Source organism: Phocoena sinus, chromosome 3 (assembly GCF_008692025.1).
Source record: "Phocoena sinus isolate mPhoSin1 chromosome 3, mPhoSin1.pri, whole genome shotgun sequence".
Taxonomy (NCBI): Eukaryota; Metazoa; Chordata; class Mammalia; order Artiodactyla; family Phocoenidae; genus Phocoena; species Phocoena sinus.
In genome coordinates this window covers 6790169-6813070 of record NC_045765.1, presented here as the reverse complement: position 1 = coordinate 6813070, position 22902 = coordinate 6790169, and the positions used below count along the sequence as shown (strand labels likewise).

At 46.4% G+C, this 22902-nt stretch overlaps 2 protein-coding genes and 1 long non-coding RNA gene across 5 annotated transcripts; 2 read left to right on the top strand and 1 right to left on the bottom strand.

Moving 5' to 3' along the window:
* Positions 1-5415: 5415 nt before the first annotated feature.
* UBL5 (ubiquitin like 5) lies at positions 5416-7134 on the bottom strand. 2 transcript variants are annotated; one of them, XM_032627735.1, is made up of 5 exons: positions 7000-7134; positions 6513-6579; positions 6222-6305; positions 6023-6060; positions 5416-5570 (listed from the first exon to the last, which is right to left on the bottom strand). In XM_032627735.1, the coding sequence occupies exons 2-5, from the start codon at positions 6566-6568 to the stop codon at positions 5527-5529; spliced, it is 222 nt and encodes a 73-aa protein (XP_032483626.1). In that variant the 5' UTR covers positions 6569-6579; positions 7000-7134; the 3' UTR covers positions 5416-5526. The 2 variants fall into 2 exon arrangements, with proteins under 2 accessions (XP_032483626.1, XP_032483627.1); XM_032627736.1 differs by having other exon boundaries at positions 6513-6628; positions 7000-7086.
* Positions 7135-7290: 156 nt separating this feature from the next.
* On the top strand, positions 7291-11204 carry LOC116751612. Its single transcript, XR_004349304.1, has 3 exons — positions 7291-7683; positions 7758-7891; positions 11145-11204. It is a non-coding gene; the product is annotated as an uncharacterized LOC116751612 (long non-coding RNA).
* Positions 11205-11618: 414 nt separating this feature from the next.
* Positions 11619-18997, top strand: FBXL12 (F-box and leucine rich repeat protein 12). Of its 2 annotated transcripts, XM_032627734.1 has the most exons (4): positions 11619-12768; positions 12880-12952; positions 13996-14036; positions 17534-18991. In XM_032627734.1, exon 4 carries the CDS (start codon positions 17534-17536, stop codon positions 18353-18355), a length of 822 nt encoding a protein of 273 aa, XP_032483625.1. In that variant the 5' UTR covers positions 11619-12768; positions 12880-12952; positions 13996-14036; the 3' UTR covers positions 18356-18991. The 2 variants fall into 2 exon arrangements, with proteins under 2 accessions (XP_032483625.1, XP_032483624.1); XM_032627733.1 differs by lacking the exon at positions 13996-14036 and having other exon boundaries at positions 17534-18997.
* The last annotated feature ends 3905 nt before the right edge of the window (positions 18998-22902 follow it).

The window sequence follows — 22902 nt, the reverse complement described above, 5'->3', positions numbered from 1 at the left end:
GTGATGAACAGCTAGGAACCCAGAAGCCTAAATTTGGCTCCTGCATCCTCCCTCTTCCCACCTGTTTCCTCCAGATGTCCAAAGCTAGCCCGCCTCCTTTTAATTTTTTGTGCAAGTCTCTTTCCCTATGCTACTGACCCATGACCCAAGCACCTTACATTTCCGTTGGACTCTACTTTACTTCACCTATTTCCTCCCAGTCTGGCTCCTGCCTCCGTCCTGGGTGACTAGTGGGTGTTTGCATTGCCATTCAGATGGGAGGCGCGGATGGGAGGATGATGAGCTCAGTTTGAGTCAATTTATTTTTTTAATTTATTTTTTATTTAAGTATAGTTGAATGAGTCAATTTAAAATTAAGTCTGTGGCACTCGTGGGACACTGAGGAGGTGGTTGGAGACCTAGGGCTGGAGATAGACGTGGGAGTCAAGACACCAACAGGGAAGAGTTCAACTACAGTTCATCTATAGCACAGACCCTTACATAACCGTTAAAAAGAATGAGGTGTAATGACATGAAACACAGGGAAACATGTCTATGACAAATTATAGAGGCAGGATGGGAATTGAAGGTTAAGAGCACACAGGAGCCAGATTGCTTTAGGTTCAAAGCCTCGCTCTACCATTTGCTATGACCTTGAACAAATCACTTAACTTGTGCACTTCAGCTTCTCCATCTGCAAAATGAGGGTAAGAAAAATACATATCTCATAAATACCTTTGATGTAAAGGTTAAATGAGTTAATCTATGTGAAGCACTCAAAAACAATGTCTGGTCCATAGCAAGGATATGTGTTGCTGGGTGAAAAAAAAAAAGCAAGTCACAGTACAATGTGGCAATTATAGTATGTATGAAAGCATAACAAAACCAAAAAAAATCAACAAAAAATAATTTAATTATGTGTATTATTAGAGTATGTACAATTATCTCAATTGTGTAAAAACTAGTTTTATATCACAGAAAATTTCTGGATTTATTCAAATATGTTAATGACTAACACTGGTGATTCAGGTGAAGGAAGAAATGGGAACTTAAGTTCTAACATAACATTTTGATTCTTTTTTACAAGCAAATATGAGCACAGTAGTAATAATACTTTTTAAAAGATCATTTTAGACTTAGGGCAGAGCTGCAAAAGTAGTATAGTTTTCAATGTCCTTCACCCAGCCTTCCCTTATATTAGCATCTTACATAATAGAACAGAGGCTCTCAACTAGGGGTGATTTTGTTCCCCAAGGGACATTTGGCAATGTTTTAAGACATTTTTGATTGTCACAAATGGAGGAAAGGAGATGCTACTCGCATTTAGTGGGTAGAGGCTGAATATGTTACTGAACATCCTACAATGCACAAAGAATTATCCACCCAAAATGTCAACAGTGCCAAAACTTGAGAAATTCTGCCACAGAATAATGATCAAAACTAAGAAATCAACATTGGTACAGTACTATTAACTAAACTAGACTTTAAAAGAATTTCCCCAGTTTTACCACCAATATCCTTTTTACGTTCCAGGATCTACATTGTCATGTCTCCTTAGTCTCCTCCAATATATGTCAATTTCTAGGTCTTTCCTTGTCTTTCATGCTGTTGATACTTTTGTAGAGTAGAATGTCTCTCATTCTGATGTTTGGTCATGAAGGGGTTTGTCTGGTATTTTCTCATGATTAGACTGAGGTTATGCATTATTGGGAGGGATACCAGAGATGATATGCCCTTCTCAGTGCATCATACTGGGTGATCAATGATGTTGCAATGTATTACTGGTAGTATTAGGGTTTCAACTGCTGCATAACAAATTACCCCGCAATTTAGTGGATTAACATTTGCCATCTCAGTTTCCAGTACAGTTTAGCTGGTGTCAGCAAGGGTGTCTGTGGTCTTATCTGAAGGCTTAACTGGATAGGATCTGCTTCCAAGTTCCCTCCTATGGTTGCTAGCACGATTCAGTTGCTAACAGGATACTGGACTGAGGACCACAAGTTCTTCACTGGCTACTGGCTGGGGGCCAGTAAGGCAGCTCACAACCTGGCATCTGGCTTTCATCAATGAGCAAGAGAGCAAGCAAGATAGAAACCAGTCTCTTCACAACCCAATCTCAGATGTGATATACCATCACTTATGCCATATTCTGTTTGTCAGAAGTTAGATCTACCCTATACTCAAGAGGAGAGGATCACACAAGGGCATGAATACATGAGATCATTAGGGGCCATCTTAGAAGCTGCCTCTCAGTTGTGACGTTTTTGATCACTTGGTTAGGGCAGTATCTGAACTATTTTCCCCTTTGTAATGAATAACTACTTTTGGGAGAGATACTTTTGAGACTGTGCAAATATCCTACTTCTGCTTAAAATTTGCCCACCAATTTTAGCATCTATTAATGCATCTTGCCTACAGCAATTATTACTACGGTGGTCCAAGGGTGGGTGATTTCTTATTTCTCTCTTTCCTTCTACAACTAACTGAAATCCTTTTGTAATGAAGAGTTGTCCCTTCTCCCCCACTCATTTACATATTCAGTTATTTATTTATATGAGCATGGGCTCAAGGACATTTAATTCTTTGGGTTATAATCCAATACTATCGTTATTTTGTTGCTCAAGTTGTTCCAAATTTGGCCACTGAGAGCTTTTTCACAGGTTGGCCTCTGTGCCCTTTTAACATGCTTCTATCCTTTTTATTTGAGTACTTCTTACCTTCTGGTACACAAATTTTGGGGGGTTGTTTTTTAAGCAGACAGGTAAGGAGGATATTGACCTATAAGAGCAGGAAAATACGGGCTCAGCTTGTATTTTCCCTGCCCTAGCTCTGGAATCAATTACTTCTCCTCCCCACCACCCCCACCCCAAATTACTTCTCTCAGAAGCCCTGGTTCCTTTTATTGGAGAATATTATTTAGAAAGCAAGATCTGGCTGCTGGGTGTGCTCACTGATACTGGGGTGTCACGGCTTCTGGTCCCTCTAAGTGGGTAAAGGAAATATATGGATATATGCACATGTCTGTATTTCTACATGTGTCTGTAAACATATTAAACAAAAACCATGAGTCCACACTGATAACTCCCAACTCTAATCCAGCCCCACAGGGTTCATTCTACCCACTCCCTTCCACTGTACCCTCTCCTAGTTTTATTTGTAACTTCTTTCTCCAGCAGCAAGAAACCTGGCTCTAATTATATACAATATATTATCCAACCCTGTGTGTGTATACATGTACAAAACTAGTTTCAGATTTGCTAAGTTATACCACTGTAAGGAACATAGTTACCAACTAAAGTACAGTGTTTGTATATAATTCTTTTTTCTTTATCCTTACAGTATTAAATCAAATTACTTTTTCAAGGTTATTTAAGTCAGCTCCTTTCTCCCCTAACCCCTTTGGTGGGGACATGTGATTCATTTGTAATACAGGCAGATTTATTTGACAGCCTGCATTCCATCTTTCTCCCTATGTCCTGGTTGGCAAATGCTGAGTCCTGCATCCACCACTACAGTTCCAGACATAGCAGTTCCATCACCACAAAAATCCCTGCATACTGCCCTTTTATGTAAAAAAAAAAAAGCAAACAAAAATCAATAAAAATACTAATTAAAAAGAATGAAACAGATAATTTATATAGAAAGAAAGCATAAAAAAGCAAACCGCTGAATGGTATGCAAATATTACATAATATATAATTATTCCGACTGTATAAAAACTATAGGTTGTATTTCAGAAAACTTCTGGATTCACTCAAATGTTAATTATTGCCACTGTCGGTGGGGATATTATAAAAATAAGAAACAATTTTTAACAAAACATTTGGATTTTTTTTACAAGTAGTTATTGGCACAGTCTTTTTAAAAATAAAACTGAAGTTTATATAAATGCACTGAAAAAGGCCTGACCTCAGGAGAGAGAATGGGGCCAGGAGTGGGGTCTTACTTTTGGCCTGTAATTTTCTATGCTGATTTGAAAACAAGGACTCACCTTGTCAAGGTTGTCATGAAATTAAAAAAAAAAAAATTGGGGGGGTTTGTTTTTTAAGCAGACAGGTAAGGAGGATACTGACCTATAAGAACAGGGTTACCAGAAAACAGAGATTTCTAACTTGTCAGGAGGAAGTGGAGTCCTAGGGACAGGAGGGAAGCCAAGGGAGCAGGTAGGGAGGTGGCCAATGGAGACCAAGGTGAGACCATCACCCCAGGCAGCCGGCAGGTCTGCATCCCAAGAAGCTTGGTGGCAAAAGGCAGGCAGGAGCCTGGGTGGGGCAGTGGGCTAGACTTGAACATGGTTATGTCCTGAGGAAGATAAGCCAAGTCAATACACAGAGAGGGGAGAAGGGATGGAGCAAGGTTCTAGGTGAAACTCTCAAAGCAGCTCCAGAATGTGGCTCTGGGAAAGGACAGGGCCAAGGTTGACCCCAGGATCTGTGGCCAGGGGAACAGAAATGGAGTGTTTGGGGTCCTGTCTACTCAAACCTGAGGGAAGAAGGCAGGAGACAGCTAATAATGCCAGGCATCCTGCTGTTTTTTGTTTTTTTTTTTTTTGGTACGTGGGCCTCTCACTGTTGTGGCCTCTCCCGTTGCGGAGCACAGGCTCCGGACGTGCAGGCTCAGCGGCCATAGCTCACGGGCCCAGCCGCTCCGTGGCATGTGGGATCTTCCCAGACCGGGGCACGAACCTGTGTCCCCTGCATCGGCAGGCGGACTCTCAACCACTGCGCCACCAGGGAAGCCCCATCCTGCTGTTTTAACTCCATTATCTCATCATTCTCCATTATCTCATCATTATCTCATGGAAACGTGATTGTCATCATGGTTCCCCCTTTTAGAGGAAGAAACTGAGGATCAGAGAGTCTGACTCCTCCAAATTCCACTGCTAATGATCAAGATTCAAACCCAGTTGGTCTGACTGTTGAGGCTGGGTTCTTCTTAGAGCCTATGCCACACTGTTTCACTCTGTCCACAGGATTTCGTAAGCGCTAAGAACTGTGGCTGCTTAATCATGCTTTATCTCATCTCCACTTCACAACACACCACTGAAGTAAACACTGTTGGTTCCAGTTTGGATAAGGAAATGAAGGTTAAGGGAGATTAAGTAACTTGCCCAGGGGCACAGTTGGTGGCAGAGCTGGGATTCCACCCACAGTCTCTCTGAATCTAACCCTGTATTCCTAACTACTACATCTACTGTCCTTACCCAGAGGTTCCTTGGTCTCTTAGGGAGACAATAATCCCAGGATCTCTTGACCTTCAGAGACACATGGCTAGCCCCAGAGCTCTGGTCTTCCATTCAGGCTCCCAGTCTACTGGCTCCCTCATTGATCCAATCTTGAACTCTTATTGAGCAGCTGGGTACTGAGAATATAGTGACGACCAGATGCCAACCCTCCCCTCAAGAGATAGCCCTCACTCAAAGATGACAACAGTGAATGAAGCAGCCTCTAAGTTTTTATTAACATGAGTTTTCAAACACAAGCATCCATATTAGTGTGGGGGGCGAGGGTGGGGGAAGAGGGAAGGACAGGGAGAAGGAATTCTGTCCTATTGGTAATAAAGCTCCAGGTTCATCCCATCGTGGATTTCATCTGAAGTACAGGTGTTAAGGAATCCTCACTGTGGGATCCATCCCCACCCCTCCCATCTGTCACAGTTGGGTCAGGGTGGCCACATTTTAATTTGGATCGTTTTAATTTGAAAAGAATCCAAACTTTTAAAAAAGTTCATGTTCCTTTTGCATAACAAACATGCCCGAGTCTCCCTCCACTCTGACCTCCCGTACCCAACTCAAGTGGAGCTCAGTAATAAATACTTTGACTGAAAAGTGTCAAAGTCTTACAAGCCAAGTCAAATCAAACATTTCACCAACCACCCTCCTCCCCCAACAAAATAATTACATGGCTCCCATTTTCTAAATACTTAGCACGTGCCACGTATTAAGTTAAACACGTTATGTGCATAATCTCATATAGACTCCAGTATTGCACAAAGAGAACCAAGTCCGGGTATGGAGACCCTTCCTCAAGAAGTCAAAGGATACAGTCCCCCAGAGATACGTGGTCCTTAAAAATCGTGTACCTGCGGGATAAAAACTTTTCAGGAAAAAGCCTAAGGAGACCCTTCAGCCTGGAGGCAAGCTGAGGAAGTTCTGCCTAAGCAAAGGGCTGGCTGCAGCCCTCCCCCAACCAAAAACTTCTGGCCTGCTCCTGTCCAGCCCCCAGCTCTACCCCTGTACTCACCACTTCTTCAATACGATCTTGTTCCAACGGGTGCCAGTTTGGGCTGCAATCAGCTTCTTAAGGTCCCCGATGGTGTCATCAGTACTGGGCGCAGAGGAATTAAGGAAAATGGAAGGGGGAGATAGAACGCGACGTGGACATTTCCAGTAGTGAATGCACTCTGCCAGGACCCCATTCCCACCCCTGCCCCCGGGTTTAACTAAAATCATCCTACAACATAGACTGAGTTGCCTGCCTCATTCATGTCAAGCACCCTCTGGAAGCCACCGCCTCTCGGCCGCCAGTGGATACTTGCATTTAACGCGGACCTTCTTCCCCAGACGGTCGTTGCAAACAACCTCGATCATCCTGGCTGGAGCTACACAGGGCGGGGATAGAGGCAAAAGAATCAGGACTTCAGGATGGAGCTACACAGGGCGGGGATAGAGGCAAAAGAATCAGGACTTCAGGATGGAGCTACACAGAGCGGGTAGAGAAGCAAAATAATCAGGACTTCAGGGGTCCCTCAGGCCCCAAGGCACCCGGTTATTGAGACTTAATGTTCACGCCCCCCTCAATCCCCCAGATCGCAGTCTTCCTGGGCCCCAAGTCCCAGGACCTCGGACCCCACGGCGACCGCGGACCCCAGGCAGCCGCGCGTCCCACCCCCCCCTCCCGGCCCAGTCCCATTTCAGGTAGCCTGAAGGCCGAGCCTCGCCTCTCGCAGGCGGGCGGATCCTCGATGGCCGGGTCCCATCAACTTTCCGCTACTCCGGGCCTCTCCACCTGGCCACCTCACCTTGAATCTCCTGGCACCAGCAGACGCCACACCAAGCTCGCTCGAAGGCAGAGCCCCGACCGCCGCTGTCGCTAAGAAACCGGAAACCGGAAGCGGAAGTGCGCAGCCGAAAGCTCCTCCCTCCGCTCCTCCCAGTGCCCGTCAACACCCCCGCGGAGTTCGCAGCCCCGGGCCGGATGTGGGCTTGCGGTTCCCAGGAGCTGCTTTGGGGTCCCGAGCCTGAGTAGAGGGACACATGTGGACGGAGCGTGGAGCCGAATGAGGGTCCGGGCGGGGGAGGGGCGTGGAGAGTCAGAGGTCATGAACCGGCGCCCAGCCGTTTGGATGCAGTTAGTTGAAGGCTTTTCGCTGTGCCGAGACGCCGTCTGGTGTGGCATCTCGGTGGGCGGGGATGACCTCTCGTTCCTGAGCCTGACGGAGCCTCTAACTGCAGCTTTAGGGCTTTGGGGAGCCTGGGTCAAGTCCTGCGGGCATCCCGTCCGCCCCCCTGCCTTCATTCAGGGCTGGGCCTCGGAAGCGTTTTGCTCACCCCTTCCCTCTGCTTATCTCGCCTGACCCCAGGGACATCTTGGGTGCAGACTGCAGTCAATAAGTGAAGGAGCCTCCTGATCCTGGCCTGGATACCAGCACTTACCAGAATGGAGTTCACGTTGCACGCCTACCTGCAACTGCAAAATCTCCCAGGTCTGTATCTTCAAGGAAGGTCGCTCCCGCCCTACAGGGGGCACTGTGTACCAGTTCCCAACCTTGCCTTTCAGCGCCAAAGCAGCCCCTGAACTGGTCTGGTTTCCCAGAGCTGGTGGGACAGAGAACACCCCTCCCTAAGTCCAACCTGCCAATGGAACTGACTCTTGAACTGTTCCTTCTCAGCAGACAGGATTCTCCTAGTTTGGTAAGCCTAAAAGGATTCACTCTGAAAAGGGGCCACCACTTCTTTTTTTTTTTTAATTTTAATTTATTTATTTTTGCCTGTGTTGGGTCTTCGTTGCTGCGCGTGGGCTTTCTCTAGTTGCCCCGAGCAGGGGCTACTCTTCATTGCGGTGCGTGGGCTTCTCAATGTGGTGGCTCCTCTTGTTGCGGAGCACGGGGACTCTAGGTGCACGGGCTTCAGTAGTTGTGGCACATGGACTCAGTAGTTGTGGCTCGCGGGCTCTAGAGCACAGGCTCAGTAGTTCTGGCGCACAGGCTTAGCTGCTCCGCGGCGTGTCGGATCATCCCGGACCAAGGCTCGAACCCGTGTCCCCTGCATTGGCAGGCAGATTCTCAACCACTGCGCCACCAGGGAAGCCGCGGGGGCCACCACTTCTGATTCACCCAATCCGCCTTCTCAATCTAGGATATGAGATTAGGTGGAAGACATGAGATGCTTTCCTGGGGAAAGGGAGGATGCTCTGTGACCCTGCTGGGACTGTCCTGCCTTAGGGAACTGGCCCAAGGAGTCCCACCTCAAACACTAGACTCAGGGGCCTTCCTGCCTCAGGACTTTGATCCGTTGTTTCTCCGACCCCTGCAGAATCCCTCTGAGTGGGCTTGAGAGGGCAGGGAATCTGAATGGAAGGCTTATTCAGATTGGAGACACAGGCTTTGGATCCAGACAGATGAGTCAAAACCCCTTAATATTAAGCTCTGTGATCTCAACTCTTCCCCTCTCTGATTCTCATCTTCCTCATCTATGAATGGGGAGAGCAATCCCCACCCTAGGATTGTAGTAAGAATCGGTCTTGGACCAGCCCCTGACAGTCCTCTTGCAGAAGAACAGATGGGGAAGAGGGGGAGATGGGAAGGTCAAGGGTGAGCTTGAGGGGACTAATGTGCCCGAGAAAGTTTGGAAGGAACACATTTTTGCACTCACATAGAAATACTAGGACACACCAGATGTTGATGGTGTTTACCACTAGACGGTGGAATTGCTGTGTCTCATGTTCCTCTTTTTGGTGCTTTTGGTGTTTTCCCAGATTACCTACAATGAACATATGTTACTTTTGTAATCAGAAGAAAAAGTAAATGTTATTTTTTGAAAACAAGAAGTTCTATTTTTTCAATGTTTGATTCAAAGATAGCTAGGGAACTCCCTGGCGGTCCAGTGGTTAGGACTCTGCGTTCTCACTGCCGAGGGCCCGGGTTCAATCCATGCCCAGGGAACTAAGATCCCGGAAGCTGTGTGGTGCAGCCAAAAAAAAAAACCCCAAATGTTTTTAAAAATTAAAAAAAAAAGGGGAGCTAAGGCATAGGATGGTGATGCTGAGTTATGGGCTGGGGGAGATTGGAAAGGGGTGAGGAGTGCTGCTGAAAGGGGAGGAATATAAAGTCTGGGATTGTTGGGGGCTTGGGCTCCATGGGAAGTAGTGGGGATCTAGTCGGGGGCCGCCAGCCCCAACTGGGCTAAGGCATCCTGAGGAAGTAGAGGGGATGGGCAATGGGAAGTCCCAGGACTAGGCTGCCACTGCTGCACGGACTGCCTCCTCCGGAGCCAGGTGGGAGGGGGAAAGGCCTCAGGAGACAGGACACCTCACCTTAGAGACCTCTCTCCACATCCTGGTAAGTATCATTCGGCGCTTCCCATGAAGGGCCTCAGTGCCTGCCCGTTGAGGGGCCAGGACAGTCCCATCCTCCCGTCTAGGCAGCCGAAGGACCTGCTGTCAGAGCTGCTCTTGTGAGGAGGTAGATGCTTCCCAGGAGGGAGAGTTCTGGGTCAGAACTCAAGGAGCAAGCTGGGCAGGGCCCCTCTGCCCCTTGTTGCCTAAGTTTCTGACCCAGAGGAAGGAGCTTATACTCGGGGATTCCCATCCCTCCACTCCTGTATGCTTGATGGGGAGGAGATGGTTCTTAGGAAACCCCTGTAACTGAGCTGGGGTCAGGGACACCTGCGTTCCGCTGAACTTAAAGGTTCACCAGAGGGGAAATAATCTTAGAGGTGGAGAGAGTTGCTCAGGAGGTCCCTTCTCCCAACATCTCAGCCTGTCAGCAGGCCTTGGAGATGCAGCAGTGTCCAAGGCCGACCTGCCACCCCAGAATTCAGTCTGATACAGGAGGAAGACAAGTAAAGAAGACAAGTGAAGAGGTCCTTGTAATACAGTGTGACACAGGTGCTGTGAAGGGGAAGCCCAAGGCGCTGGGAGCAGAGGAGTCATTGCCCCTGCGTGCTGGCATGGGCTTTCCAGAGGGAATCGGAGAGCACTGTGATAGAGGCCCATGCTCTGGCATCAGAAAAATCTGGGCTTGTGGCCCTGGCAAGCAACTTGACCTCTATGTGATTCTTTTGGTCTTTTCTTCCACAGTCGTAAAATGGTTGCCAGAGCATGAAGCATTTTTTTTTTGTGCTCTTGTTTGAGGAAAAGTATCAAAGGGGTTGGATTTATTAATAAACATTTGGAACTTTCTTGCACATGGTAAAAATTAAAGCAGTACAGAAGTATTATATATAGCAGCAGCAAGTTTCCTCACCCTCCAGACCCCAGGCCCTCCGCAGGGACAATTACAGTTAAAAGTTTTCATTTCATCTCTGTGTCTTCAAACATGTGATACAGAGCCTCCCAAGAAAATGCTGAAACCTCTCAGATGTCAATAACGCGTTTCAATGGAGATAGGGACTTTGTATTTTCAAGTAACATACAATATTTTAAGTTGTGTCAAAGGGCAGAAATGAATGACTTTGTTTTCATACAGGCCTTTATGTATAAAATGAAACACAACAAATATATATATATATCCAACGAGATCAAACTATATACACTGTTCTCTACACCTTTTGCTTTTAAAAGAAAACAATATCCTAGCGATTGTTCCAAACAGCACAGAAAGACCTACCTCATTCTTTCTGACAATTTGAGATCCTAGAAGTGGAATTATTGGGCCCTACAGGGGCTGCAATCTGATGTTGCCAAACTGTCTTCAAAGATTTTGCATCAGTTCTGCCCCATCTGCAGTGGTTGAGAAGGTCTACTTCCTCACACCAAGGCTAGTGTGGGTATTTTCTGGCTTCCTCATCTTAATCTGATAGGTGAATACCACAGTGTTTTACTTTTTATTTATTTATGGATAAGTGAAAGCATACAGATTTTTAAGCTTTATTCAGATATAGTTGATATACAAAATTGCACACATTTAACATATACATCTTTTTTTTTTTTTTTTTTTTTTTGCAGTACACGGGCCTCTCACTGTTGTGGCCTCTCCCGTTGCGGAGCACAGGCTCCGGAAGCGTAGGCTCAGCGGCCATGGCTCACGGGCCCAGCCGCTCCGTGGCATGTGGGATCTTCCCGGAGCGGGGTACGAAGCCGTGTCCCCTGCATCGGCAGGCGGACTCTCAACCACTGCGCCACCAGGGAAGCCCTAACATACATCTTAATGAGTTTGCTTTCTTTTGGGGGGGGGCGCCGGGCTGCCCGTCATGCGGGATCTTAATCCCCCCACCAGAAAACGAACCTGCACCCCCTGCAATGGAAGCACAGAGTCTTAACCACTGGACCGCCAGGGAAGTCCCAGTTTGCATTTATTTCTAAAACAGTTTTCAACGTCTCCAATTTCTTTTCTGTGTGTGTATTAAAAACACGTATTGCCAGGGAATTTCCTGGCGGTCCAGTGGTTAGGACTCGGTGCTTTCACTGCCCTGGCCGGGTTCAATCTCTGGTCGAGGAACTAAGATCCTGCAAGCCGCACAGCGCGGCAAAAACCAAACCAAACCAAAACAAACAAACAAAACAACCCAAAACCATGTATTGCCGTTATAGACTCTTGGGAGTGTGATTTGGCAAAACCTATTCAGAATTAAACTTCACATGTCCTTTGACCCATCAACCCAACTCCTGGTTATTTATCCTATAGAAATAAAAACATAGGAGGTATATATTACATATGTATGTGTGTGTGTATATATATATATATATATATATATATACACACACACATATGCATGTACATACATATATAAAGAGAATGTTTAGCGCCGATACTGCGGTGATAGAACTGGAAGCAACGTGAATACTCATCAATACGGGAATGTTTGAATAAATTTCACTGCCCTTATGAATTGCAACTTTAAAAGTGAGTGATATATTTAGAAAAAAAAAGTGATATATATCTGGAGGGAGTGTCAGTTCAGGCTCTGTGGAGAACAATTTGCCGCCATCAATAAAAGCGAAAAATTCAACACGCCTTTTAACAAGCTATTTCACTTCTACAAATTTATTCTGGAACTCTCCGCCTTGTCCTTCGCTCTTGGTTCCGCCCTCAATCCTTCCCTTTAGGGCTCGTGACCGCCCCAGCCATGCTTTCACCCAGTCTCGTTCCCGCCCTTAACCCCGCCCCCGGGCTTCGTCACCGCTCTAGCCACGCCTTAAGGGCGTGGTCCTATCCCTAGGCACGCCCCCCGAGTCTCGTTCCCGCCCTTAACCCCGCCCCCGGGTATCGTCATCGCCCTAGCCACGCCTTCCGGGATTGGTCCTAGTCCCTAACCCCATCTTCGGTGCCGCGTTCAGATCCCGTGCTGGTCTGGCTCCAGGGCCCAACCACGTCCCCGCAAGAGGAAAGCCAGAACTCTGCCGGCTACCGGAAGCCACGACCACCTCCCTGCCGGCACCCTCACTCCCTGCCGGCACCCTCACTTCCTGCCGTCTCTTAGGGGCTTCCAAGGCGAGTCAACGAGTCCCTTTCGTCGGAAGCGGAAGTGCGTGTCGGCGGGATCATGGCGACTTTTGCGGACTTGCCGGACTCTGTCCTGTTGGAGATCTTCTCTTACCTCCCGGTTCGGGACAGGATCCGCATCTCCAGGTGCGGCCCCGCCCCGCGCGAGGGAAGGGCCGGGCGGGGGTGGTGCACCAGGAGATGGATATCTGGTCCCCGCGGGGCCGGGACGTTCTAACGGCGGGTCCCCTTCCCCAGGGTCTGTCACCGCTGGAAGAGGCTGGTGGACGACCGGTGGCTGTGGCGACATGTCGACCTGACGCTCTACACGGTATGCGGGGCTGGCCGGGCAGGTCTGGGCCAAGGTCGGGCTGGCCCGACCTCGAGGACCACGCCTCCAACCCTGTGTTTCGAGCGAGGCTGTTCCGGGTGCATCCCGGCCGCGTCAGTTATTTGCTCCACTGTGACCTCCAGGCCTCAGTTTCCCCACCTCCAGAATGGGTGTTACCAAAGTCGTGCAGGGAAAGGGCTTATTGATGACTTTTCACGGAGAAATCATTTTCCATAGTCAACTTATTTCCAGAATTAATCTCCTGAGTGGTGCAGGCAAACCATTTCCACTTTCTTCCATTTGCATTTTATTTTTTTCTTTTTATTATGAACTATTTCAAATATATGTAGAAATGTACAGAGGATAATATCTGAAACTATTTCCCCCCCTACCTAGATTTAACCTTTTTTAACCTTTGGCCTTATTTACTGCTGATCTTGTGAAACACACATACAAATGTTTATATATACACATATGCATACAACATTTTTAGGTATATCTCTTGCACTTTTGAAACCCTCCTCAGAGGTAACCACTATCATAAAGTGGATTTGTATCCCTTCGCGTTTTTATTTACTTCTTATGTGTGTGCCTGTAAGCAATACACGATATTGTTAACGTATTTCTAAAATTTAGATAATGCTGCTCTACTCTTTAGATAGTTAAATGCTGTTTTACTTATATAACCAGCTTTATTCACACATCGCTTTTGAGATTTATTCTAATCAGCACTTGTAAATCTAATTCATTCCTTTTAACTGCTGTTAAATGAATATACCACAATTTGTTTATCTGTTTTCCTGTTGACAGATGGTTAGCTTATTTCCAACTTTCTACTGTTGTGAACCGCTTTATAAGGCAGTGTCTCAGATTTTACTGTGCATATGAATCACCTATGGGGATCTTGTTAAAATGCAGACTCTGATTCAGGGGCCTGGAGTGGGGGCCCCAGGTTCCAAATTTCTAACAACTTTCAAGGTGTTACTAATGCTGTTGCTTCTTGTTCCACAAGAATGTCCTTGTGTCTGTCTTCTTGCATCCAGGTACCAGTTACTCTGAAACCTAGAAGTACAATTTCTGAGAGGTAGGATCCTTTATATTTTCTCACTTTCAGTTCTTCATCTGCAATTCCAAAATCAGAAAGCCAGAAAAGTGAAAAGGTTTTTTGTAAGCTCGGCACAAATTCATTTGGTGGCAACACCTGATGTGAACTGGTGTGAGGCTATCAATGTCCTTTTCCTTATCCCACTTGGAATAAAAGTCATGTTATACTGAAAAATATTAATCTGATAACAAGGTGCTAACCTTGACCCTTCTGATGGTATTATATATGGTATTTGTACCACATTAATTCTGAATTCTGAAACCCATCTGTCTCCAGGAGTTTTGGATAAGGAATTGTGGCCTTGTATAGAAATTATTTTTATTGAAATCACCTTTAAAAATGGTTATTTTTTCTGTACTAAAAAACTAACACATTACATAATAATGTAGTTCTTAGTTATTTTTTCTGCCATTTTATTATGAGAAATTTCAAACATATATAAAAATTGAAAGAATAGTACAGAGAACACGAAGTTGCCCACTATTAGTATTTAACTACATTTGTTTTAACCCCTGTTGACCGATCCATCCATCCCTCTTTCCATCCATCAATCCATTTTATTTTTTAAATACACTTCAAAATAAGTTGCAGACAAGAGTCCACTTCATCCCTAAATGCTTTAGCATACGTAATAGAGATTAACTAGAACATTTGTTTTGCGTTTCTCTTTTTGAGGTTTAATTTTTAAAAATCACACAAGTCATGAATAATTCTTGTAAAAATGTTGAAGTAGTATAACTATGTGTGGTGATGGATGTTAACTAGACTTATGTGGTGATCATTTCACAAGATATACAAATATCGAACCATTGTGTGTACACCTGAAACTAATATAATATGTCAATTATATCTAAATTAAAACAAAAAACCATTGAAGTATTGCCACAGATGAAGCTAAGAGCCTTTGACAGTCATCCCCTGGTATCTTCAACCCTTCCCCAGAGTAACCACTATTATAAGTGTGGAATATTTCCTTCTATCCTATCTTCTATGCCTTTATACCCTTGGGCCTGTATAAGGGAAGGAAAGTAAAGTGGTTACAAGAGCAAGATTGGCCTTTGGAGTCAGGCTGTGTTGAATCATAGCTGTACTCTTGCAACAAGATTCTGGCCACTGCATTTTTCCAGAGGTACCTGCTACACAACCAGGTACTGCGTGAGCTTTCTAGTTCACTGCTCATCACTGCACCTGGCAAACAGTAGGTACTCAATACAAGTTAGCCATTATGGTTGGAATAATTGTACCCATATAAAATATATAGTATTGTTTCTTTTTTCTTTGACCTTTAAAGTATCATTTTGCCACTCTTTCCTGCATGTTTTGAGGAGTTACCAGGGTTCATATCTCTGGATCTACTTTGTTCTTAGTTACTACCTACATGGCTGTTATCTTATCAGTGGACATTTGGTTTTTGCTGTTAAAACCACGATGTCAGAAACCAATGTTTCTGTAGGGTAAATTCCACAAAAGAGGTCTTGCTAGGTCAGGCAGTATGTGCATTTAAACAAACTGAAAAATTAGTTTTAAAAAATAATATGAGGGGGTGGCACAAAAAAGATATACACAGGATTCAAAAGGTACAAAATAATAAAAATTGGAAAATAAGGTCTCCCTACTTCTGTCACCCAGGTCACCTTGTTCTTTCCCAGAGAAGCAGCAGATGCTCCCCCCCCCCACCTTTTTTTTGTGTGGGATCTTAGTTCCCTGACCAGGGCTCAAACCCGGGCCCTCGGTAGTGAAAGTGCGGAGTCCTAACCACTGGACCGCCAGGGAATTCCTGCTCCCATATTCTTAAAAACAAAACAGGTGCCAGTGGGTGCCCACATTTTACATTTCAGTAAAACCCACCAGATCGCATTCCAAAGTAACCAGACCAAGTGCCACCAGCAGGACCTGAGAACTGCTTCTCCACATCCTGGCCAGTGTTTGATATTATGAAACTTAAAGGATTTTCTAATTTTGTCCTTTTACAAGTAAAAGGGATTCAACCTCTGGCTTCGTGCCATTTAAAATTTTGCCAACGGTCGCTTCTACTTTTGTGAGTTCCCTTTTAGTGGGCAATATTTCTAGTGAGTCCCTTTCCCTCGGCCCAAACTTGCAGGTCCAAATTTTATCAGGAAGATTTGATTCCTCTGTCAAGAGTAGTCAACAGGGAGAAGGGATAAATTAGGAGTTTGGGATTAAAATATACATACCACTGTATATAAAATAGATAACCAACAAGGACCTACAGTATAGCACAGGGAACTATACTAAAAATCTTGTAATAACCTAAAATGGAAGACAATGTAAAAAAAGAATATATATATATATAGTCTGAATCACTTTGCTGTACACTGAAACTAACCCAAGATAGTAAATCAACTATATTTCAATAAAAAATTTAAAAAAAGAATTTAGGAATAAAAGGATTAGGGATACCAAGAACCCAACAGAAAAGGTGTAACTGAGAGGCAGCAAAATATCCTCTTGCCTGGTCGTGGATTTTGCTAATAAAAAAGTCATATTTACAAAAAAAAAAACTCGTTAACAGATTTTATGGTATGCAGTTTCTTTTTAATTTTTTTTATTTATTTATTTATGGTTGCGTTGGGTCTTCGTCGTAGTTGTGGAGAGCGGGGGCTACTCTTCGTTGCGGTGCGTGGGCTTCTCATTGCGGTGGCTTCTCTTGTTGCAGAGCACGGGCTCTAGGCACGCAGGCTTCAGTAGTTGTGGCACGCAGGCTCAGTGTGGCTCGCGGGCTCTAGAGCGCAGGCTCAGTAGTTGTGGCGCACAGGCTTAGTTGCTCTGCGGCATGTGGGATCTTCCTGGACCAGGGCTCGAACCCTTGTCCCCTGCATTGGCAGGCGAATTCTTAACCACTGCGCCACCAGCGAAGTCCCTACAATTTCTTTTTTCTGTCCTTTTTTTTTTTTTTGAAGCTAAAATGTGCATATAATGAAATGCACAGGGTACCAGTTAGTTATAGTTTGTTTGTTTTCTACTAAGTCTAACTTCCCAGGGTTAATTTTTGCAGCTTTCACTATTACCAAGCTGTGATTTTTATTTTTTTTCTTTTAACCTAGATCTAATTTACCCTGGGCAGTTTTAGCCTTTTTCAGTTTTATTTTGTATTGCTTATTTCTACGAGGAGGTAGTCATTAAGAAAGGGATAAAAATATTGCCAGGTGGATTTACTTTCTTGCTTACTGCAGAAGATAGCGAGAATCCACTCTCTTGCTAGAGACAGATCTGTTATGGTCTCTTATCGCCATTGCTTTTGTTCCAACCTAGAGGTCAAAACAGATTAAATCATCCTGTTGCCCCTGGGGAGGTATCTGGTTGCGTGAGGCTGTGAGGGAAGGACAGAATTCCCAGGGAACATCAGAGCCCCAGCTGGGGACTGCCTGTCTCCAGGCAGGTGGGGGCCTTGGAAGATGCCCCACATCTCTCCCCCAGTCACAGCCCCCCCCCCACCCCATTTCTGGTTCTTACAGATGCGACCTAAAGTCATGTGGCACCTCCTTCGCCGGTACATGGCATCTCGGCTCCATTCCCTGCGGATGGGCGGCTACCTGTTCTCGGGCTCCCAGGCTCCCCAGCTGTCCCCCGCCCTGATGAGGGCCCTGGGCCAGAAGTGCCCCAACCTCAAGCGCCTCTGCCTGCACGTGGCCAACCTGAGCATGGTGCCCATCACCAGCCTGCCCTGCACCCTGAAGACCCTGGAGCTGCACAGCTGTGAGATCTCCATGGCCTGGCTCCTCAAGGAGCAGGACCCCACCGTGCTGCCCCTGCTTGAGTGCATCGTGCTGGACCGTGTCCCCGCCTTCCGTGACGAGCACCTGCAGGGCCTGACGCGCTTCCGCGCGCTGCGCTCGCTGGTGCTGGGCGGCACCTACCGGGTGACCGAGACCGGGCTGGATATGGGCCTGCAGGAGCTGAGCTACCTGCAGAGGCTGGAGGTGCTGGGCTGCACCCTCTCGGCCGACAGCACCCTCCTGGCCATCAGCCGCCACCTCCGAGATGTGCGGAAGATCCGGCTGACCGTGCGGGGCCTCTCGGCCCCTGGCCTGTCGGTCCTGGAGGGCATGCCGGCCCTGGAGAGTCTGTGCCTGCTGGGGCCGCTCATCACCCCAGAAATGCCTTCCCCGCATGAAATCCTCTCCTCCTGCCTCACCATGCCCAAGCTCAGGGTCCTTGAGCTGCAGGGGCTGGGCTGGGAGGGTCAGGAGGCGGAGAGGATCCTGTCTAAGGGGCTACCCCACTGTATGGTCATTGTCAGGGCCTGCCCCAAAGAGTCCATGGACTGGTGGATGTGACTGCACCAGCCGAGCCTGAGACCCCTCTCAGCTTTTATTAATAAGTCCCAGACCCTCTGAGCAGCACCTTACCATGGCAGGTAATCCGGCTGGAGAGCTATGAAGGCCACAGGTAGAGAGAACCTAAGCCTTGGCTCCTCCAGATCATTAGAATCATGGTTTGCCAGCTGTGTGGCCTCTGTGACATCAGCCAGCCTCTCGGAGGCCCTGTCCTCACCTCCAGAAATGAGGAAGACCATAGCTACCTCTCGGTTATGTTGCAAAGCCTTACTCTTTACCAGCCCTGAGGCCCGAGAAGGTCCTGGATGAATAGCCATTCTCAGGAACAGGACAGATGTGGAAGGGTGGGTTAGGAGTTAGGGAGACCTGAGGGGTCAAGGCCCCTTAGGAAGCCTGGAAGGGCTGTCAACGCATGTGCACCAGCACACTGACACACCACTGACACGCCGACACACCACTGATAGTCCTACGTGCACGCAGGAGACACGGAGAGAAGGGCAGATACAACTCATGCTTTGATGATCGAAATGTTAATAAAGGTTCTAAGTTGTCCTTTCAGTATTTTGTATTCTGTATTTTCCAAGTTTTGCGCAATATATATTATTTTGCTATTAAAGAAAGATAATCACGTTTTTCAAAAAAGAATTTGGTTTATTCATTCAACAAATGTGCCTTCAGCCTCCGCTCTCTGGCAAGCATGGTTTTAGGCACGGACCACAGCAGTGAACAAAACAGACAAGGAAGAAGACAGGATGATAAACAGGTGAACACACGCATGGAACAGTTTCAGAGACTCTGAGACAATAAACCAGGGCCACGTGATGGAGGCACACGTGTTTGGTTGAGTGGGCAGGGTGGGCCTCTCTGAGCCGAGAGCTGAGAGGTGAGGAACCAGCCCCAGGAAGGGCTGGGGAAGACAGAAAAGGCAAAGACTTGAGATGGGAGTGAGCTTGGCAATTTCCAGGGATGGGAAGAAGGTCCGAGTGGCCGAGGGAACGGGGTGAGCAATCAAGAGTGAAGTCAGAGAGATGATGGGGAGAGGTTAGAAGGGCCTCACAGGTGGCTTTGGTTTTAGGGGTTCAAAAGGTAGCAACTCCTTTTCCTGCCCTTTGAGTCTGAACCACTTGAAAGATGCAGGTGGCAGACTGATAGTGATCCTAAGTGCCCACCCATGAAATGAGCGTTAATTTTTTTTTGAAGTATAGTTGATTTACAATGTTGTGTTAATTTCTGCTGTACAGCAAAGTGACTCGTGACTCAGTTATACATATGTATATACATTTTTTTTTTTTGGCCACGCCGCACAGCATGCGGGATCTTAGTTCCCCAGCCAGGGATCAAACCCGTGCCCCCTGCAGTGGAAGCGTGGAGTGTCAACCACTGGACCTCCAGGGAAGTCCCTGTCATCTGTTTTAAAATGTACCTGGACAATAGTGCAGCCTTGGGACAGGGTCCTGGTACTCCCCCCCCCCCCAAGGGATATACATAATATCTTCAAGCTGTTTTGCAGGTACTGAAACCTCCACCAGGTGGGAGAAGTTAACTAACGGTATGGTGCCCACAAGCATTTAGACCCCAGAACGGTTAGAACCAGAAGGTTAATGATGCTGACTCCCACCTACCTCACAACCAACAAATCAGAAGAATGTCCACGAGCTGATCACGCCCTCCTCTTTGAACCATTACTATAAAACTCCTCACTACCCCACTCCAGGTCGGGACACACAGTTTTGAGGACATTAGCCTGCTGTGGCCCCCTTTGCCTGGCAAAGCAATAAAGCTATTTTTTTTCTAATTCACCCCCACCAAAATAAAACAAGACAGAATGTACCTGGAACTTGTTTTAATCACGTATAGTGAGGTGATAGACGTGGAGACAGCGGTTGTATGGCCATTAGCATAACTGACACCATCTTGGGCCCTGTTCCTCCTGTCCTTCCGCTGACCCTATGCAAGACTGTACTGTACAGTAAATGACTTCTCTGTCGTCAAGGGCTTTGTAGTTAATACTGTTTCATAATCATTAGGTTCAGGTGGCCTCTATGCTCTGTTAGGCCCCAAACAATGATGAAAACTTTCACTGCTGATGTATTCCCGGCACCCATGAGACTAGTTACCCATTTATAAATCTTGACTTAGGAACGCACATCCTGTTTCCAAGCACATTCCCCCATCCCCTGGGTTAACTATAAATTGTTCAAATGGCCCCTCGGGGGTGTGGAGTGAGGCTGTGGATGCTTCCGGATCGCTGTCCAATTGATCCCACCCTGTGAGCAAGTTACCCTCTAATAAACTGAGCCATTGATTATATGGAGCTGCCTGCCTTGTTTTTCGGTCTCAAGATGCTTTCTTATTTCGGTGGTCTCTTCATTCTCTCCATCCTCTAACAACTGTCCTTTAAAGAAGGGCTTATTACTACAATTCCCAAGAGCAGGTGCATGCCATGCCAAGCACGGCCACACGGGGGCGCACCAGGACTGGTCAGCAAGAGCGAGGGAAAAGCATGGGCCAGAGCCTCTGTTATAGTTTTTGCTGGAAGGAATGGGAGAGGCAGGGGAGGCCAGCAGAGCAAGCTAAGAATTGGATGGTTTAAGTAATTTCAGTGGGGGACTTCCCTGGTGGTCCAGTGGTTAAGAATCCGCCTTCCAATGCAGGGGACGTGGGTTTGATCCCTGGTCGGGGAACTAAGATCCCACATGCCGTGGGATCACAACTGAGCCGGCAGGCTGAAACTAGGGAGAGAAGACCATGTGCCACAACAAAAGATCCCGCATGCTGCAAGAAAGATCCTGCGTGCTGCAACTAAGATCCAATGCAGCCAACAATTAAATCTATATATATATAAATAAATAAATATGTTTTAAAAGGCATTTAAATAAATAAATAAATAATTTCAGTGGGTTCTAGGCTCTAGGGGTGGTCCCTAGTTGCATGCTACATGGTCCTGGGGTGATTTAGGGCAGAGGGAATATTGGTTTAGGGTCCCAGGGTTAGATAAAGGAGGTGATCGGATTGGCTGGTTTGCATATGAGAAACGGGCTCCCAGGCATGTGGTTTGCTATCTCTAGAAACTAGCTAACCCTGGGAGTGGCGGTCTTTCCCCAGGTTTGCAAGACCTAAGATGTCAAAGCATCATAAAATGTAGAAAATAAAAAACATGATTAATATACACCCTTCCATGGGAATTCCCTGGCTGTCCAGTGGTTAGGATCTGAGCTCTCACTGCCAAGTGTCTGGGGTTCAATCCCTGGTCGGGGAACTAAAATCCCACAAGCCACGCAGCATGGCCAAAAAATAACCCCCCAAAACAAAACAAACAAAAAATACACCATCAGGGGCTTCCCTGGTGGCGCGGTGGTTGGGGGTCCGCCTGGCGATGCAGGGGACGCGGGTTCGTGCCCCGGTCCGGGAGGATCCCGCGTGCCGCGGAGCGGCTGGGCCCGTGGGCCATGGCCGCTGAGCCTGCGCTTCCGTGGCCTGTGCTCCGCGACGGGAGAGGCCGCGGCAGTGGGAGGCCCGCGTACCGCCAAAAAAAAAAAAAAAAAAAAAAAAAAAAAAAAAAAAATACACCATCCCATGAAGGTAAGGTATCATTTATCAAGTGCTTGCTTATTGCATGTCAGGTACTGTGCTCAGTCCTTCATGTACTATCAGCAGCCCAGTGAGAAAGGCACAGAGGAGGAAACTGAGACACAGAGAAGTTAAGTTGCCCAAAGCCATACAGCTAATGACGTAGCAAAACTTGAGTAATCTTATTCCATGATCTTAACCATTATGTGAATTTGCTTTGTTGACATGGAACATTATGTGAAAGGATGGCCCAGTAACTGTGCTCCATTAGACAAAAAAACTTTTTTAGTTTATTGAGGCATGATTAATGTATAACAAACCACATGTTTAAGTAATTTGATGACTTTTGACATGTGTACACTCATAAAACCACCACTACAATCAAAATAACAAACATTTCCATCACCCCCAAAAGTTTCCTTGTGGCCCCTCATAACCCTCCCTCCGTTCCTGTCCCCAGGACCACTGATCTTTCCGTCACTATAGATTATTTTGCTTTTCCTAGAATATTATATAAATGGAATCATATAGTGTGTTATTTTCTCTGTGTGTATGGGAGGGGTCTTGTTTCTTTCACCCAGCGTAATAATTTTGAGATTTATCCAGACTGTTGCAGGGATCAAAAATTTGTTCCCAGGAATTCCCGGGCAGTCCAGTGGTTAGGACTCCATGCTTCCACTGTAGGGGGCCCCTGTTTGATCCCTGGTGGTCGGGGGAACTAAGATCCCGCATGCCCTGCAGCGTGACCAAAAAAATAAAAACCAAAAAACTTAAGAAAAAAAGTTGTTCCTGAGTAGTATTCCATCATATGACTAGAGACAATTTGTTATCCATTCACTGATGGATGGTTATTTGCGTTTAAACATATAATTCTTGAGAAGAAATTAACACAACATTGTAAATCAACTATACTTCAGTTAAAAAAGTAAAGTATAAAATAAGCCTTGGGACTTCCCTGGTGGTCCAGTGGTTAAGAC